Source organism: Schistocerca cancellata, chromosome 1, assembly GCF_023864275.1.
Source record: "Schistocerca cancellata isolate TAMUIC-IGC-003103 chromosome 1, iqSchCanc2.1, whole genome shotgun sequence".
In the NCBI taxonomy this organism is placed as follows: domain Eukaryota; kingdom Metazoa; phylum Arthropoda; class Insecta; order Orthoptera; family Acrididae; genus Schistocerca; species Schistocerca cancellata.
In genome coordinates, this window is record NC_064626.1 from 381,432,493 (window position 1) to 381,453,053 (window position 20,561).

At 40.8% G+C, this 20,561-nt stretch overlaps 1 protein-coding gene across 1 annotated transcript in view; it reads left to right on the top strand.

Moving 5' to 3' along the window:
* Positions 1-20,561, top strand: part of LOC126175119 (DNA damage-binding protein 1) — a 189,650-nt gene that overhangs the window by 32,747 nt on the left and 136,342 nt on the right. The window contains exon 2 of the mRNA XM_049921676.1: positions 18,727-18,875. Coding sequence (XP_049777633.1) covers positions 18,727-18,875 — 149 coding nt within the window. The remainder of the gene's footprint in view (positions 1-18,726; positions 18,876-20,561) is intronic.

Here is a 20,561-nt window from a genome sequence, read left to right on the forward strand (position 1 = left end):
AACTCTGTCCCAGTGCCCCTACGCAAGATATTGAGGGCAAGTTACAATAGTTATGAGCCAGATTGCCTCACAAGAGTATAAAGTGGTTTTATGATACCCTTCCCAAGTGAACTGGTGCGTGCATCCAGGCCAGAGGGGGTAAATTGTCATACTAATAATTGGGCTTGTACTGCCAAGCTATTTGTAAAGTTGACTTGATTTTGTGATCACTGAAATATCACATGCCCTCTCAACCAGTGAAGTTTCATTTCGATTCCTCCTTCCCTTCAGGATGCTTCACTTCCTTTGGAAGATAATGTATTTCCAATGTGTCAAGAAAACTGGTCGTAGGTTGTGTTCCAAAAATGAACAGCATAGGGACAGAAGTCATGACGCTATCTGCAGGACCTGATCATCATTTTGCAGTACAATGCTCAAGGATGTACAGTGCAAGCTGTTACTGATTTGTTTGACTAATTGGGCTGCTAAGTGCTATACCACCTAATGCACCCCCTAACTTAAGCCCTCGTAAGTTCAACTCCATTTCTAAACTTAAGGAAACACTTCATGGCATTCGCTTCTGAACTGCTACAAATTCGTCAGGCAATAGACCACGCCACTCAAACAGTCAACGCAACTGGCACTGCTAAGAGTATTCTACGACTTCCACATTGCTGGCAGTGGGTTATATACAATGCTGATGACTACTTTGAAGGTCAGTAAAACTTTGAAACACGTATCTATTTTGTACAAGCTGTAATTAAATAGTTGCCACTATAGAAGTTCCAACCCTCATATATACTTACAATATTCATGCAGTAAACAGAATGAAGGTAGAGCTTCTTATTTTTGGGGCAGACTCAAAATTAACAATTTTTACTTACACAACTAATGCTTTCAAGGGCTCATATGTAGGAATCGGAGAGTTGGGTACGATCTCACTGGTAAATCACCACTGTTGAGGGAGAAGGACAAGGACAACCATCATTATTCATTGGCTCCCACAGGAACTTATGTATTTTAATAGAACTGAAATGGATACCAGTTGTATTTGGAAGAATTACAGTTCCTGTCCCAGAAGAGACTATTCTGCATCTGCTTAAAAGAAACTCATTTTAAAGTCACCGACATACATGACTTAACGAGCTACCACTTCTACAGGAAGGAAGAGCTTACTGAATTTTGGGCTCAGGGTGAGGCATCTGTTTTCATCAGTGACAGGTGCCACCCCCTCCTGTCCCTATTACCACAGCCATAAAAACTGCATGTTATTTAGATCTTCCACCTCACGATCCACCGACTGAACTTTTCTGGGCACTCCCCTGCCTGGTCTTCCTCGTGGGTGACTTCAGTGCATACAATGTACTGTGGGACTTGGCTACCACTTCCTCCAGGGATCGAATCATCGAGCACATGATCCACTTAGTGTATCTGCCTTTTTAAACTCGGGCCAGATGGCGCACTTTTCTACAGCCACAGGGTGATCTTCAGCCAATGACCTTTGTTTTTGCTCCTCAACTATTACAGATTCAGTTGAGTGGGAAATGGCGACAGATTTGTATTCAAGTGCCCACTTTATGGTGTGGATCCACCTGCTGACCCAGGTGATGGTTGACAGGAGACTACAAAGATGACTGCATCCAAGGGCAAATTGGTTGCAATATAGTCAGCTGGTCACGTTTGAGTAACAGGAATACGCTCAAGAGATGGTGGACTGTGTCGCCTGCATGATCCAATGAGCAGCTATTGATTTTGTTTCCCAGTCTGCCACTCAAGCAATCACCTTTGATGATGGCCTGTCTCTTTGTTGAATGCTCATGGTCTCCCGGTCACGTTCTCACTTCCCGAGCATGGGATCCTGGGTTCTATTCCCGGCAGGGTCAGGGATTTTCACCTGCCTTGAGATGACTGCGTGTTTTTGCGGTCCTCATCATTTCATCATCATTCATGAAAGTGGCGAGATTGGTCTGAGCAAAGGTTGGGAATTTGTACAGGTGCTGATAACTGTACAGTTGAGTGCCCCCCAAACCACACATCATCATCATCATCATCATCATCATCATCATCATCATCATCATCATCATCTTTGTGGAATGAAGACTGTCACTCATCAGTCAGAGCCAGGCATGCAGCTTTGTGACAATTCAGACACCATCCAGCTACCAAAAACCCTTGTGCCTTCAGGTGTGTGTGAGCACGAGGATGCAAGTGATAAAAGAACAGAGGAGGAACTCCTGGAAGGAATTATTATGCCATGCTCTGTCATCTGTGCCCTGGACTCAATGACAAGCTCCTGTTGTGTTTCAATCATATGTGGTTTGTTGTACTGTGTTGTGACAGCCCGGAGTGTAGCCCTTACCAGCTGTATTAGTAGTCATTAGAGTACACAGTCAACTGCCACCTTGTCTGGCTCCTCAAATCTCGAGGTCACCTGTGCAGCTCCCAGTGTGGTTTCAGGCGTTACTGTTCCACCATCAGCAATTTAATTTTACTGGAGATGTTAATACAGGCATTTTTGTTACACCACAACCATTTGGTCGGCGTGTTTTTGATCTTGAAAAAGTATACACTACCACTTAGAGATAAAATATCCTTTGCCAATCCTAGGAATGGAGAGTATGTCGATGTCTGTCACTTCCTATTCAATCTTTCACAAGGACAGACACCTTGGCTATTGGTTATTTCTTGCCTGACCGCTTTGTTCAGGAGAATGGGCTCCTTCAAGGGACTGTACTCAATGTCACACTGTTCAGTCACTGCCAGTGGTATCTCTTTCGCAGTCAGAAGACCAGTTAAAAGTTCTTTGTTTGTGGATGACTTCACAATCTTCTAGTCTTGCTCTGATCTTGTGGTGACGGTAACAAGGCAACCTCAGCTGCTTTTAAAGAGGCCGGAAATTCTGGGCCAATAAAACTGGTTATAGGTTCTGATTTGAGAAGATTTGTTGTGCCAACTTTTAACTGAGGTCTTTGCAGTTTTCCCACCAATGGATTTCATGATGGGGGACACTGTGTTAAATTTTAAGGACAATATGTGGTTTTTGGGCCCTTTATTTGACTCAAAATTAGCCTGGCTCCTGCACCTGAAAGACCTGTGAATGAAGGGCTTTAATTCTTTGAATATTTTGAAGTGCCTCGGTGGAAAGGCATGGGGAGGTGACAGATCCTGCCAGCTGCAGTTTTATAGGATGTTTGTCAGGTCATGGTTAGATTATGGAAGCATGTTTTATGGATCAGCGCATATTTCTTACCTCAAGATCTTAGACATTGTCCACCATGCAGGTATTCAGGTATCGACTGGAGCCTTTTGGACCACTTCAGTTTGGAATCTGTGTGCAGAGGCTGGTGAATCACTGCTCTGGCTTTGGCAGCACCTCCTCCTGGTTCGGCAGCCCTAAAAATCTCAGCATTGCTTCAGTCATTGGCATTTAGTCCGACTGTCAACCCAAACTTTGAGTGGCTGTATCAGAATTGGTTCCGTGCTACCGAGCCTTTTGACATATGTACTACCAGCTATCTCTCAGATCTAGATGCAATGCATCAGACGTCTGAATACTTAGCCAGGCGTGGAATAAATTGCTGCCTTGGTGTCTCCAGAGGCCCAAAGTGATTTTAAGCCTCTCACAGCACAGGATATCTTTTTCTCCAGATTATGTTTGTTCAACTCTGTTTGCTTTGCTTTTAAGTATGTGCCACAGCTTTAGCACTGTTTATATGGATGATCCCAATGAGAGAGCCGTGCTTGTTCAGCTGTTTTCTCTGATGGATTTTTTAAATGAAAAAATTTCAAATTATGATGCAGATTTACACGGCATTATGACAAACTCAAAGGCATCTCAGTGAAAGGTTTCTTGTCAGTTCTGATTTGTGCAGTGCATTACATTGGGATATAGAGGAACATGACAGAGCATGTCGAAATGGGGTGCAGTCCACTTGCACTCCATTATCTCATCATCTGTCAGAAGAATTATGCGTTGGTGGGAGCTGGACATGGCAGACAACAAATTGCATCACTCAAATCAACCACACAGGCATGATGGACTTCATGCTAGCTACACCAATGGAAGGAAGTGCTGCTCACCAGACTGTGCATAGAACATTGCCCTTTAACAAGAGATTTCCTCCTTCAGCAGGAGGATCCATCACATTGTGAGGCTTAAGTTTGTGATGTGCCACTTTTGGTTCAGCATATTTTGGCAATGTGTGTTTTATATGCTGACATCAGGGCAGCCCTTTGTTTGGATGTCACAATAATTTTGAAATTTTGTGAACTTTCTGGCCTCATCCCTAAAGTTGTGGACTTTAAATGCATTATAAAGAGCTCTGCCTATGGTAACTGCTTTCATCTAAGTGAATTAAGTGAAGGATATACCAGTATACGTTTTACGACATTCTGTTACTCAGAGTGACACAGGTGGTTTGTTGCAAATACCAGATCAACAGTGAACCTTGAACACTCCAACTCATGCCCTTATATACATCTTCCAGACATTTACTTCATTTTTGATACTACAAATTTTGATATTACAATTAAAAAATGTCACATCAGTTTAGTTTAACATTTGTGTGTGAAGAAATGTTGCAATCCAGAAGTTCCTACTAATTGACAGTTTTTCATAGATTTGATGTGTTGGTATTTCATAATTATTTACGCACAGGGGTGACAGAGGTCATAGGATATCTCTTAATAATTGTATCTGACCTCCTTTTGCGTAGTGCAGTGCAGCAACTCATTGTGGTATTGACTCAACAATTTGTTGGAAATCTCCTTCAGAAATATTGAGCCATACTGCCTCTGTAGCTGTCTATAATTGCAAAAATGTTGCTGGTGCAGTATTTTGTGCACAAATTGACTTCTCAGTTATGTCCTGTAGATGTTTTCAATGGGATTCATGTTGGGCGATCTGGGTGTCCAGATCATTCGTTCGAATTGTCCAGAATGTTCTTCAAACCAGTCGTGAAAAATTGTGGCCTGATAACATGGCGAATTGTCACTCATAAAAAATTCATTGTTGTTTGGGAACATGAAGTCCATGAATGGCTGCAAATGGTCTTCAAGTAGCCAAACATGCTCATTTTCAGTCACTGATCAGTTCAGTTGGCCCAGAGGACCCAGTCCATTCCATGTAAACATAGCCCACACCTTTCTGGAGCTACTACTGGCTTGCACAGTACCTTGACAACCAGGGTCCATGGCTTCGTGGAGCCTGCACCACACTCTAACTCTACCCTCAGCTTGTACCAACTGTCATCTAGAGTCCCAACAGATATGGTTAGGAGCCCAGAAAAGGCACTGCAGGTGATGTCATGCGGTTAGCAAAGGAACTCATGGCAGTTTTCTGCTGCCATAGCCCATTAATGCCAAATTTTGCTACACTGTCCCAATGGATACATTTGTCATACGTCCCACATTAATTTCTGTTGTATTTAAAGCAGTGTTGCTTGTCCGTTAGCACTGTCAACTCTATGCAAACACCGCTGCTCTCGGTCATGAAGTGAACTCTGTCGGCCATTGCTTTGTGTGTGGTAAGAAGTAATGCCTGAAATGTGGTATTCGTTGCACCCTCTCTGACACTGGATCTCAGAATATTGAATTCCCTAATGATTTACAAAATGGAATGTCCCATGTGTGTATCTCCAACTACCACTGTGTGTTAATTCCCACCATGTGGTCATAATCATGTTGGAAACTTATCACATGAGTACAAAATGACAGCCAATACATTGCCCTTTTATAGCTTGTGTATGCGATACTACTGCTGTCTGTGTATGTGCATATCGCTATCCCATTACTTTTGTCACCTCTGTGTATTACATCATTGAAAAGGTAGAGATTACTGTTTCTGACAGTATAATTATCTTTCTAAGTGGAATCTTGGTGATGACTTGCCCTCAATGAACTTTGGGTCGTGGCACCGCCCTGTTCTTTATGCTTTCCAAACTGGTCTGTTGCATTCCAAGTGGCTGAAGGAGGCGTGGGAAATGGACCATAGGACAGGCCATTAATCTTCATTTCCGGAAATTCTCTGTACAACCCCCAGCTGAAATTAACATACCAAAAGGAAAAGAAGGTAAAGGAGTAAATGAATGAATTTAAGGGAAAGATGGATCCATTAATCCTGGCAGCCTTGGACTATCCAATACCACACACAGAAATTGTGCAAATTGACAACGCACCCCCAGCAGGTGGTACTGAGCTCACATTGAATCATGACTGTCTCTCACCCTCCTGAAAACACGTGCAACTATCATCCAATGGAGCTGCAACAGCTACTTCTGCCACCTCACTGAACTTCAATACTTAATAGCATTCCACCCAGCAGTTGTTATGGCCCTCCAGGAATCATGATTCCCAATAGAGTACGCTCCTAATCTCGGCCATTACAAGGTGTATTGCAAAACAACAAGCTAACGCAGAGAGGGCGTCAGGCAGTGTTTGAATATTTGTTTGTAAGACCAATTTCAGGAAACAGATTCTAGTCAGTACTTTACTGGATGCAGTAGCTATACATATATGGGCACACATTGATCTTATGCCCTGTAACATTTACCTTCCTCCAGATTGGGAGAGCACCCACCATCTGATTTTCTCTTGCAACTACTGCTACCACTATTCGTCTTAGTGTATTAATGCCCACAATCCATTATGCATCAGTTTCAAATTCACTCTGTGAAGCAATAAACTAGGAAAGATATTTTTCATTTAAATCTTTGTGTTTTCAAGTTTGGATTTACTATTTTAGTCCAGTGTATGGCATCTTTTCAGAATCAGTCTGTTGCCCCAGATTTCTCCTGTATATTAATTGGAAGGGGCATGATGCTTTGGGACAACGACCATTTTCTTGTAATTTTTTCTTTGCCACACAGAGTAATCAGAAAGCCCTCCGTACTTCAACTTAAAGAATGCTTTTTGGCTTAATTTCACTTTCTGTAAAACATGAATCTCCAGTACAATGAGGGAGTGAAACTATTCTCCAACATACTGTTACTGCAATATTACAAGCTTGAGAAGCAGAATTCCATCTGTCTTCAGAGCTCCACTGTTGGTAACCTGTGTCACGGCAGAACCATGAAATTACTGCAGTTATTAAAAGTTGCCGAAGGGCACTTCCACAGCATAAATGACTTCCATCGAGGGATATATTCATCATTTTCAAAAGGCTGCAAGCTTGGGCCTGATATCTAATTAAAAAAAGACAAGGAAGAGTGTTAGGAAAGTGATTATTGGGTCCCATACCACCACCTCTCAAGTGTGGGACAAACTACAGTGTATGTGCAGCCACCAGTCATCTTCTAGTACCTTGGGCATCTATCAGAACGATGCCATTCGATTTGACATCGCTATTGTTGTTGAACAACTGGCAACACACACATTGCTCAAGCATCAGCATATGGAAGTTATCCCCCATCCTCCACCTCCATAGAAGATGAACAGAGAGTATTTATATTCTCACTCCTCACACAAACTCATATTCTTGCTCTCTCCAGTCTGATTTGACATGAGGACGCGGGCTTCACACTCCTAGTGGAGCGAAATCATAGTTATTCCAATTTTGAAACTGGGAGAATGGACATATATCACCCTGTTTGTTTTACAAATGGTTTATGCAAGTGGTTTGAACGAATGGGCAATAGATGACTTGTTTGGACTCTCAGGACTCCAAATTTTAGTGTGAATTTTGGGAGGACTGATCATCCAGTAACCACTTAATTTACTTGGAATCCGTTATCAGAATGCCCTTCAGCCACCATCAACATTTCACTGCCATTCACATTTTACTTATTTATTTATTTCATTCCTCAAGCTGCATGGCATCATCATATCCTTACTACTCTTTTTTTTTCCTCTCTCATTGAATCTTCCATATCGAAATAGGTGCTTCTCACAGAGGTCCCCCACATACCGGAAAATGGAGTTCCCTAGGCTCTGTTCTGAATGTGACCCTTTCCCTAATATCAATTAACAGACATATATTGGCTGTGGGCTTATTCTCTCATTTTCTATGTGCTGATGACTTTTGCATCTATTACAATCTGTCATTTTGTAGACATTTGTGCATGGAATTAGGCATTTTGACTGCTGCCTTGCAGTATATTTATTCTGTCATTAAGTCTGTTGTAAATAATCCACCGCATTTCAAAACGAACAATAATGTACAAAATTACAATACTAGAAGAGAAAATATTCATTACACCACACTGAGGTTGTCTTTAGCACAAAACCGAGCGGGGTGGCGCAGTGGTTAGACGCTGGACTCACATTCGGGAGGACGACGGTTCAATCCCGCATCCAGCCATCCTGATTTAGGTTTTCCGTGATTTCCCTATATCGCTCCAGGCAAATGCCGGGATGGTTCCTTTGAAAGGGCACGGCCGACTTCCTTCCCCGTCCTTCCCTAATCCGATGAAACTGTTGACCTCGTTGTCTGGTCTCCTTCCCCAAACCAACCAACCAACCAATCTTTAGCACAAAAAGGGGTGCACACTGCTGTCACTAAAATTTTTGATCACTTACCCAATGATATAAAATATCTAACAGACAGCAAAATTACATTTGAAAACAGAAGCTCTCCTGCGAACCTTGCAGAACTAGCACTCTTGAAAGAAAGGCTATAGCAGAGGTTCGCAGGAGAGCTTCTGTAAAGTTTGGAAGGTAGGAGACGAGATACTGGCAGAAGTAAAGCTGTGAGTACCGGGCATGAGTCGTGCTTCAGTAGCTCAGATGGTAGAGCACTTGCCCACGAAAGGCAAAGGTCCCGAGCTCGAGTCTCGGCCGGGCACACAGTTTTAATCTGCCAGGAAGTTTCAAAATTGCATTGTTTATCTTGTTAGACACTAGTTTGGCAGTGTTACATGCAAGTTCTGTAGCTGCCATTAGGTCTTTTGTGATTTTGCTACTGAGTTTTGGAGGAGTAGTATGCTTTTGTTTAAAGTCAGGTTTGTTGGAATCAAGATATATCAAGATGATTTGCTGTTGCTGCCCTGCATTTATTTGAAGTTCATGTACTTTGAGTTTAATGAGGGATCCCAACTTATTTTTATCCATAGAGGAGATTTTCTGTTGGTCTTCACTAAGAACAGAGTCTGTTGTGGAAGAGAAACATCAATGCAAGTCAACATAGTTGATTAGAGATAGAGCACAAGCTCATATTGTTTTAAGGATGGGAAAGGAAATCAGCCTTGCGCTTTTGAAGGAACTGTCTTGTCATTTACCGGGAGCAACTTAGGGAAACTGTGGAAAACCCAATTCTGCGTGGTCAGGTTCGAATTTGAGCCGCCATCCTCCAAAATGCAAGTCCATTGTGCTAACCACTGCGCCACTTCACTCAGTATACTCTAAAGGTGAGAGGTTATTTCCTAATTGGAAATAGAACTTGTACATTGATTTATTTTGCTTTTCTCTCTTCTTATGTTGTATCTTCATTTCAGTTATTAACCAAATGGTTTCTTATTTGGATGATTTTTGTTTGACAGTTGACTTCGACTTTAATGTAATTTGGGGTCAATTTCTCTTCCAGGCATCTTTTCTTGGATTTTATATTTAGAGTTGTTTTCGTTACAGTGACATTATGTTTTTTTAAAACATGTAGCATTCCCATTTCTAGGCTACATAAGCATAGCACTATCTTATCAAAAGGAGATATATTGAGAATAGTGGCTGGTTACTGTTTAAATTATAAACTTCATAATTATGAAGGTAGTGCTGTTTGGCACTGGGGAGTGAAGGTGACATTCTAATTGCTCCTGAAGGTATTCCATTGATTTCAAGTTGGGCGTTTGAGTGGGCTAGTCCATTTCTAGAATGTTTTTATGGACAAACCATTGCCTCACGGATACTGCTTTATGAAGAGTTGCAATGCCAAGGTGCAAACAATCATCTCCAAACTGTTGTATGCAATGCACAAATTTGTAAAATTGATTCATATTCTTGCACAGTCAGTATTTTCTTGAGTGCAATAAGGGAACCCCATCCCAACTATGAAAAACGTCATAATGTAACACCACCTCCTCCATTCTTCACTGTTTGCACTTCATATGATGTCAGGTAATGTTTTCCAGGCATTACCCAAACCTTTCCTTCAGTCTGTCACAGAGCATAGCATGATTGATCTGCCCAGTGGTGTTGCTCTTTACGCCACCTCAAGTTTTGCTTAGCATTGACTACAGAAATGAGCGGAGGAGCCACTTGACCATAGTAACCCCTCCTTTTTAACTCCCTAAGCACTGTCATTGTTCTAGGTGGACTGCTGGTAACACTCTGGAACTAACAAGTCATTCCTTTCACTGATTTCATGCAGTTTTTTTACAGCCACCCACCATGACGCTCAACAGTCCCTATCTGTAAGTACATGGGATCTGCCTGGTCTTGGTTTAGTTGATGTTAATTTTCATTTCCACTTCACAGTCACATCACCAGCAGTTAAATTGTGCATCATTGTTTATTATTGTTTTTGTTATTAAACAAATAACTTTATTAACAAAAGAGAAATGTATACATCATAAATTGTGTACTAAATATTTTAGATAACAAAAATATAACTATGGAAAGTGTTCTTGAGCAGTAGAAATATTTTTTTTTTTTTTTCAGATTTACATGTCTTGTTGTAAAGTAAGGGGTGAAAGAAAGTCCCAGTTATGAACTGTAGGTGTTGAAGATCACAATTAAAGATTAACTCACACAGTTTTAGAGAAGTGCATGTGCAAGTACAGCTTTTTTGTTATCCTGTGTGCAGCATCACGTATGCAAAATGGTGACTCCTGAGTGTAAAGCATTTATTGTTATGCAGTTTACTGAGAGTTAATCTGTAATTTCAGTTCAACATGCAGTTTGTTCAAATTTTAATTGTAATCCCCCCATGTGGCTAAAACTTCCACCAGTGGTAGCCAGTTTGAAATGACTAGATGTATGTGTAAAGGCAAACACATGGGATGACCAAAAGTGTCTGAAGAGGATGTTGATCTAAGAAGTCTGTCAGAAAGCAAGTCTTGAGCTTCAGCTTCCAAAGACAACAGTGTGGAAGGTTTTAAGAAAATGTTTACGCATGTGTTCATAATGCTTGCAGTTGGTACATGTTGTAAAGCCAGATGACAATGGTATGTGTTATAGCTGTGCAAGTTAAGTGTTGCAACAGAAAGATGACTATATTGGTTGTGTGACACATTCACGCATGTGTGTTTTCTGTCTACCATATAGCTGAGTGGTCATTCACTATAAGCCCTTCAGATTAAGTAGCAAAGTGTGCCAAGGTTCCAAAGAAAAATATCCTGCAATTTGAATTCAACAAGTCTAAACGTGCTATGCAGCAAAATTCTCTGAAGGTACATTATTTTATATTGGATGTAACACAAATCACAAGTAGTGAAATACACACATCTTATTATGTCCAGGAACAGTACAGCTTTTTTGCAAAAACTAGTTAATCCTGTGTTATTGCACTGGTTATTGATAAAGCACAGAGGTGGGATTGAAAGAACTGTAAGTACCATTTCTGTTACCAGTACAGATGTTGATTAGTTGTTCATGTCTTAAACCTCATGCCTGAAATTGAAAGTTGCTATCTTTAAGAATAACTATCCAAGAATGGTGAAGTTATAAAATTAGAAATAAATGCCAGCCAAGTCAGCATGCAGTGCAAATTTCCAGTTTCGTGCAGTCAGTAGAAATGCAGATAAGTCATTATATGGTTGCAGGATACAAGGTACAGCTTTCATACTCAGTTAAAGTTTTTACGAGCTTTATATGTTGCAAAAGCAGTAATCCTTTTTAAAATTTTACTAAATGGGTTTTAATTTTACAGTACTCTCTCCTAAACAACAGTGGATTCAACCACCTAGATATGACATGGACACTAGTTGTGGACAGTCACAAAACACTAGCCTCTAAAGATGGCAGAAAAAAGTTGGAGATATGTCACAGAAAATGCAAGGGGCAACTGTGGAAAACAACTGGTCTACCATGAACCCAACTGTAAAAAAATGGGATCATAAACACTTATATATTCTCCAAACCATACTATATATACAGTTATTGTGAAGTCCAAAAATGTGAGGCAGCAGGATAACATGATAACTAGCAGATGCATATGTAAGGGAAACATATTCAAGTTGTCATATGATACACTGGCCAAATTGAAGAATTCTGGTTGGCTGGAACCCGTTCAAATTAGCAGAAAAGCAACATCATTGTTCCTCAAGAGAATAATAACACTGCTAAATGAAAGTCCAGGCAGTATCACTAAAAGGCTTTTCTGAACTTGTGAGTCCTGAAAGCATTCATCCACTGAGTTACATAAGCAAAATTGACTAAAAGTTAAAATGTGTTCAGGAATTATACCTCCAAGTCAGTTACATAGACTGGTCTCTTAACACCTGACAATAAGAGATTTCCAAAATTAAGGGAAAAAGATGAGAAAACACAAAATATACAATAAAAGCAACTCTCCGCCTATTAGGAACTGGGTTGATAATCATAAACCTGGAAATACGTACATCTGATATTACATCCACATGGTACAGAGTTGCTTACAATGCCATTGTAAAACGAAAAGCTCCATGGATAGAACTTATATGTAATAAAAAAAAGGCAAAGGTAAAGACTGTGGCAAAAGCCTGTGGTTGGGCTACTGGCCTGACTGCAGGTAGTGCAGCATTTCTTCATTGTGACACTTTGAGGGGAAGCTGGTGGTCCCATTGCCTTGGTTGCCTTTGACCCATGGAAATGAAACCCTTGTACTTATCTGATAGCTGAGTGGACCTTGGGCCACCTTGGATGGACTGGAATGAGGAAAAATCTCCACTCCTTTCTGGGATTGAACCCAGGACATCCAAGGCTGACATTTACTGTTCTGTCTGCTAGACTACCACTGCCAACTGTGGCCAATACCTGAGCTAATAAGTTATTTCCTGTAAACTGATGACAAAGGTATTGTACTTTTTACCTTTGAAAGTGAAAGCTAAATGGTTTAGTCTGGGTGTGTCATCCTATATCTATCTTACGATCACCGCCCCTCACACTACCTAATGAGTTGTGAAGTGAAAAAAGGAAATGCATTCATTTGAGGGGACCGAAACACACAACAGCCTACTGTAGGTAATGAATGAATTCATTACACAGGAGGAATAATTTTGAAGGTAATGAGCTCATTTTCTTTTTCTTTATCCCTCCCCTCACACTCCAATCAATATAAGGTGTAATTCTCACAACAAGCTTCTTTATTCTGAAAATACTGTTCCTGTATGTTGTATTTTCCAAAAAATGATGGTTACTTATTACTGAATGGTAATATTCAAAATAAAATAGTTCCTTCACTTTAAATCACTTATAGCAGTAACTGTGCAAACTGAAAACAGAGAACTAAGGTACCTCATTAATTGGAGATAATTGGTTTTCCTATCAAGTTGTAATCAATCTACAGGGATTGGTTTTCCTATCAAGTTGTAATCAATCTACAGGGCTATTACAAATGATTGAAGCGATTTCATAAATTCACTGTAGCTCCATTCATTGACATATGGTCACGACACACTACAGATATGTAGAAAAACTCATAAAGTTTTGTTCAGCTGAAACCGCACTTCAGGTTTCTGCCGCCAGAGCGCTCGAGAGCGCAGTGAGACAAAATGGTGACAGGAGCCGAGAAAGCGTATGTCGTGCTTGAAATGCACTCACATCAGTCAGTCATAACAGTCCAACGACACTTCAGGACAAAGTTCAACAAAGATCCACCAACTGCTAACTCCATTCGGCGATGGTATGCGCAGTTTAAAGCTTCTGGATGCCTCTGTAAGGGGAAATCAATGGGTCGGCCTGCAGTGAGCGAAGAAACGGTTGAACGCGTGTGGGCAAGTTTCACGCGTAGCCCGCGGAAGTCGATGAATAAAGTAAGCAGGGAGCTAAACGTACCACAGCCGACGGTTTGGAAAATCTTACGGAAAAGGCTAAAGCAGAAGCCTTACTGTTTACAATTGCTACAAGCCCTGACACCTGATGACAAAGTGAAACGCTTTGAATTTTCGGCGCGGTTGCAACAGCTCATGGAAGAGGATGCATTCAGTGCAAAACTTGTTTTCAGTGATGAAGCAACATTTTTTCTTAATGGTGAAGTGAACAGACACAATGTGCGAATCTGGGCGGTAGAGAATCCTCACGCATTTGTGCAGCAAATTCGCAATTCACCAAAAGTTAACGTGTTTTGTGCAATCTCATGGTTTAAAGTTTACGGCCCCTTTTTCTTCTGCGAAAAAAACGTTACGGGACACGTGTATCTGGACATGCTGGAAAATTGGCTCATTCCACAACTGGAGACCGACAGCGCTGACTTCATCTTTCAACAGGATGGTGCTCCACCGCACTTCCATCATGATGTTCAGCATTTCTTAAACAGGAGACTGGAAAACCGATGGATCGGTCGTGGTGGAGATCATGATCAGCAATTCATGTCGTGGCCTCCACGCTGTCCCGACTTAACCCCATGCGATTTCTATCTGTGGGGTTATGTGAAAGATTCAGTGTTTAAACCTCCTCTACCAAGAAACGTGCCAGAACTGCGAGCTCGCATCAACGATGCTTTGGAACTCATTGATGGGGACATGCTGCGCTGAGTGTGGGAAGAACTTGATTATCGGCTTGATGTTTGCCGAATCACTAAAGGGGCACATATCGAACATTTGTGAATGCCTAAAAAAACTTTTTGAGTTTTTGTATGTGTGTGCAAAGCATTGTGAAAATATCTCAAATAGTAAAGTTATTGTAGAGCTGTGAAATCGCTTCAATCATTTGTAATAACCCTGTATACTCTCAAGAACTTTCAACTTTTCATGTTTCATAGTTTGGCTAGCCTTTTTTACAGCTTGGGAGTTCTATGAGAAGTACTGAATAGTACCAGGTGGTTGTAATTAAACTTTCCTTATTTAACATGTTATAACACAGAAACAAAGACATTTCCAGGGGGAGATGTGGACTCTGACCACAATCTATTGGTTATGACCTGTAGATTAAAACTGAAGAAACTGCAAAAAGGTGGGAATTTAAGAAGATGGGACCTGGATAAACTGAAAGAACCAGAGGTTGTACAGAGTTTCAGGGAGAGCATAAGAGAACAATTGACAGGAATGGGGGAAAGAAATACAGTAGAAGAAGAATGGGTAGCTTCGAGGGATGAAGTAGTGAAGGCAGCAGAGGATCAAGTAGGTAAAAAGACGAGGGCTAGTAGAAATCCTTGGGTAACAGAAGAAATATTGAATTTAATTGATGAAAGGAGAAAATATAAAAATGCAGTAAATGAAGCAGGCAAAAAGGAATACAAACGTCTCAAAAATGAGATAGACAGGAAGTGCAAAATGGCTAAGCAGGGATGGCTAGAGGACAAATGTAAGGATGTAGAGGCTTATCTCACTAGGGGTAAGATAGATACTGCCTACAGGAAAATTAAAGAGACCTTTGGAGATAAGAGAAACACTTGTATGAACATAAAGAGCTCAGATGGAAACCCAGTTCTAAGCAAAGAAGGGAAAGCAGAAAGGTGGAAGGAGTATATAGAGGGTCTATACAAGGGCGATGTACTTCAGAACAATATTATGGAAATGGAAGAGGATGTAGATTAAGATGAAATGGGAGATATGATACTGCGTGAAGAGTTTGACAGAGCACTGAAACACCTGAGTCGGAACAAGGCCCCCGGAGTAGACAACATTCCATTGGAACTACTGACGGCCTTGGGAGAGCCAGTCCTATCAAAACTCTACCATCTGGTGAGCAAGATGTATGAAACAGGCGAAATACCCTCAGACTTCAAGAAGAATATAATAATTCCAATCCCAAAGAAAGCAGGTGTTGACAGATGTGAAAATTACCGAACAATCAGTTTAATAAGCCACAGCTGCAAAATACTAACACGAATTCTTTACAGACGAATGGAAAAACTAGTAGAAGCCGACCTCGGGGAAGATCAGTTTGGATTCTGTAGAAATACTGGAACAAGTGAGGCAATACTGACCTCACGACTTATCTTAGAAGAAAGATTAAGGAAGGGCAAACCTTCGTTTCTAGCATTTGTAGACTTAGAGAAAGCTTTTGACAATGTTGACTGGAATACTCTCTTTCAAATTCTAAAGGTGGCAGGGGTAAAATACAGGGAGCGAAAGGCTATTTACAATTTGTACAGAAACCAGATGGCAGTTATAAGAGTCGAGGGACATGAAAGGGAAGCAGTGGTTGGGAAGGGAGTAAGACGGGGTTGTAGTCTCTCCCTGATGTTATTCAATCTGTATATTGAGCAAGCAGTAAAGGAAACAAAAGAAAAATTCGAAGTAGGTATTGAAATCCATGGAGAAGAAATAAAAACTTTGAGGTTCGCCGATGACATTGTAATTCTGTGAGAGACAGCAAAGGACTTGGAAGAGCAGTTGAACGGAATGGGTGGTGTCTTGAAGGGAGGATATAAGATGAACATCAACAAAAGCAAAACGAGGATAATGGAATGTAGTCGAATTAAGTCGGGTGATGTTGAGGGTATTAGATTAGGAAATGAGACACTTAAAGTAGTAAAGGAGTTTCGCTATTTGGGGCAAAATAACTGATGATGGTCGAAGTAGAGAGGATATAAAATGTAGACTGGCAATGGCAAGGAAAGCGTTTCTGAAGAAGAGAAATTTGTTAACATCGAGTATAGATTTAAGTGTCAGGAAGTCATTTCTGAAAGTATTTGTATGGAGTGTAGCCATATATGGAAGTGAAACATGGACGGTAAATAGTTAGGACAAGAAGAGAATAGAAGCTTTCGAAATGTGGTGCTACAGAAGAATGCTGAAGATTAGATGGGTAGATCACATAACTAATGAGGAAGTATTGAATAGGATTGAGGAGAAGAGAAGTTTGTGGCACAACTTGACCAAAAGAAGGGATCGGATGGTAGGACACGTTCTGAGGCATCAAGGGATCACCAATTTAGTATTGGAGGGCAGCATGGAGGGTAAAAATCGTAGAGGGAGACCAAGAGATGAATCCACTAAGCAGATTCAGCAGGATGTAGGTTGCAGTAGGTACTGGGAGATGAAGAAGCTTGCATAGGATAGAGTAGCATGGAGAGCTGCATCAAACCAGTCTCGGGACTGAAGACCACAACAACAACAACAACAACAACACAGAACCTAATTTCCTTATGAGTGCTAACCATGGTAGCATTAATGTCAAGGACATGGGGAAGAGAAATAATGTAGATTCAGTTCAACTGAAACACTTTTAATGTGCTACTGCAGTACCTCATACCATTACATACCAGTACCATTACTGCTACAAAAGGGCTCAATATGGCGCCCGTCAGTGTCCAGAAGAGTCTGAAAGTGCAGGACTGCATTGTGCACAACAAAATGCCCATAGGAATGCTGGCTACCTCTCTTTATATGATATATTCACCTGTTGGGACACAGCACACACACTGTCTGACAATCAGGAATGGCACACAGCGTTGTCTGCCATAGCAACCGCTATTTCAGCAACCATCTGTTGTGCAACTGCGGCCTCTTCCCGGAGCAATGCCCAGTCCTCCAATTGATTCAACCTTCTTCATCATGCTTCGCACAGCAGGTGGAGAAAGAGGACTCTCTCTAATCCTTTCAGCCAGCAATATTCTCGAAGTGCAGCTGCAGCATTATTGTTGTTTTGATAATAAAGCTTCACCAATAATGCCATGCTCCTTCTGTTAAAGCTCATGTTGACACGTCAATAAGTGCACTGCGACTGGTCAGGTGTGTGAGACTATGAATCACGATGACTGATCACGGCACCAGGTGGCCATAGTTGCAACTGGACAGTCTTGCTGTGACATACAGAAATGATGCACCCCATACTCTGGACATTAATGCTACCAAGTTTGGTACTTGTACGGTAATAGTTTCCGTGTTATAATGTGTTCAATAGGGAAAGTTTAGTTATAACCACCTGGTAGATACTGATTCTTGAAAAATAAACCATTTACTTTGAACCAGTTATTGAATTTCTCGATTATTTCATTACCTTCCTTCTCAGTAAGGGGACCTGGTTTTACTGTTTATTCTTACAGCACGCTTGTTTTGAACTACATAACATACATGTTTAATGCCTTACCTCAGCCATCAACATTCAGTGTGTGCCCTTTCAGCAAAAGTTTGATGATACACGATACATGGTTGTCAAGATGCTAATGCGTGTAGTTCCAAATTTGATTTTTCCTTTGGTAGTGATAATGTGGTGCTATACAATTTACTGTCATTTATTTTCAGATGCATCATGAGATACCCAGGTTTCATTGCTCAAATCTGCATTTTTTAGTTAATAAATGAACACACTGAGTGAATTTTAGTGTAAATGTGATACAGTACAAAAATATAATTTGTCAGTTTGTAGCTGAGAAGTGTGCTAGTTTTTTCAGTCAGCCAGTCATTTGATACAACAAGAACTCACGAATATGATCCATAGAATATATATGCAACTAACTGAACTAACCTGGTCTCTCCTCTTTCCTCTACCATGACCAGTCTTTCACACTGTTATATTATTGTACAGGAAACTTTACATTATCTTAATCACAATTGAAAGATGAAACAATGTTAAGTCTATAGTATTAGCATTTACCTTTCAGGAAACATTTATGAATCACAAACAAAGACTTTTATTAGTGCTTGTATTTTGGAATCTTTTGGCTTCTAATTTTCATTGTAAAAATATTAATAAGTAGAATTATCATCACTTACTGGGCTGTTTCCTTTGCAGGTAACTTTACATCACCAAGTGACTTAAATTTAATTTTAGCTAAAAACACGAGATTGGAGATATATTTAGTTACACCAGAGGGATTAAGACCCTTGAAGGAAGTTGGATTATATGGAAAAGTAGCAGTAATGAAATTCTTTCGAGCACCGGTATGTAGGAAATGTTTCTGTATATGTTCTGATTTCATTTATATGGAATGTTAAAGATGTTGTTTTAACCTGGAACAAATTTATTCATGCTTCATATTGATATATTTCTTATACAAATGACTCACTACCATAGTCAAGTACAGTTTTTTTTTTTGTGGGTCTGATGACTTGGGAGTATAAAGTGAACTACTTGCCATAAAAGTCCGAGCTTTGGATACCAGACAGTCCTTGAGTGGTGTTGGTGTTATTATTAATGGGTATTGAAAAACTGTTGTTCATGTTCATTTAAGTATGGGACATTCACATGGAAAAAAAAATAAAGAGGTCATATGTGACGTAATAAGCGTATCCTAGATTATAACATTTGATGTATCACTTTTTTGTTTAAGCTGACCATGCCTTCTTTTATTAGATATTCCCTCAGATTAACTGGGTACCACAAACACAGTTTCCAAAATAAATTTATATATTTTGAAATAATCAGTTGTATGCTGTGTGTGTTACTCTGGTCAGCAGTGTACATCAGTCCTTTTTACATTATATCGTATTATGATTTTATCATACTGAACACATTTGAAGATATCTTTACAAATAATCATGAACTGTTCTCTCCTGTTCATTACATGGAAAAATATGAAAGTCATGTAGTTCTTGAAATGAGAAATTTATGATTCTCATAGGACATCATCTGTGTGAGTGGGAATAGGCCGGACAGGAAACCCAGCATCCAGTGCTGTCCTCACTGGTTCTTGGAGTTGCTGTTCACCATATAGTGGAGATGCTGAATCACAGAAAGGCACAACAAAAAGACTGTTGCAGAATTGCTTTCGGCCAACAAGACCTTTGTCAGAATTAGACAACATACACACACGTATACATTCACACAAACACAACTCTGACACACATGATCACATTCTCTGGCAGCTGGAGCTAGAGTGCGAACAGCATGACATTATGGGAGAGGCAGTCATGTAGGGTAAAGAGGAGGCTGGAATGGGGAGGGGGAGGGATAGCAGGGTAGGGGTGGCAGATGGTAAAGTGCTGCTGGGAGCGTGCAGGGATGCGGAGGAGAGTGGGGCAGCTAGGTGCAGTCAGGAGGTTGGATGAATGGTGAGGAAGAGGGGGCAGGGGAGAGTAGCAGAAATGGAGAGAAGTAAAAAGACTGGGAGAGCTTGGTGTAATAGAGGGCTGTGTAGTGCTGGAATGGGAACAGGGAAGGGGCTAGATGGGTAATGACAATGACTGACAAAGGTTGAGACCAGGAGGGTTAAGGGAATGTAGGATATATTGCAGGGAGAGTTCCCACTTGTGCAATTCAGAAAAGCTCGTGTTGGTAGGAAGGATCCATATGGCATAGGCAGTGAAGGATGCCATATTGGGAGGCATGCTCAGCAATAGGGTGGTCCAGTTGTTTCTTGGCCTCAGTTTGTTATGGCCATTCATGTGGACAGACAGCTTTTTGGTTGTCATACCCACACAGTACAGTGGTTGCACACTTAGCTTATAATCACATGACTGGTTTCACAGGTAGCTGTGCCTTTGGTAGGATAGGTCGTATTTGTGACAGGAGTGTAGTAGGTGGTGGTGGTGGTGGTAGTATGTGTGAGACAGGAATATGAGTCCTTAGGCAAGGTGTTTGAGGATATTATGTAGGTTTGGTGGCCAGGGGGGGAGGGAATACCACTG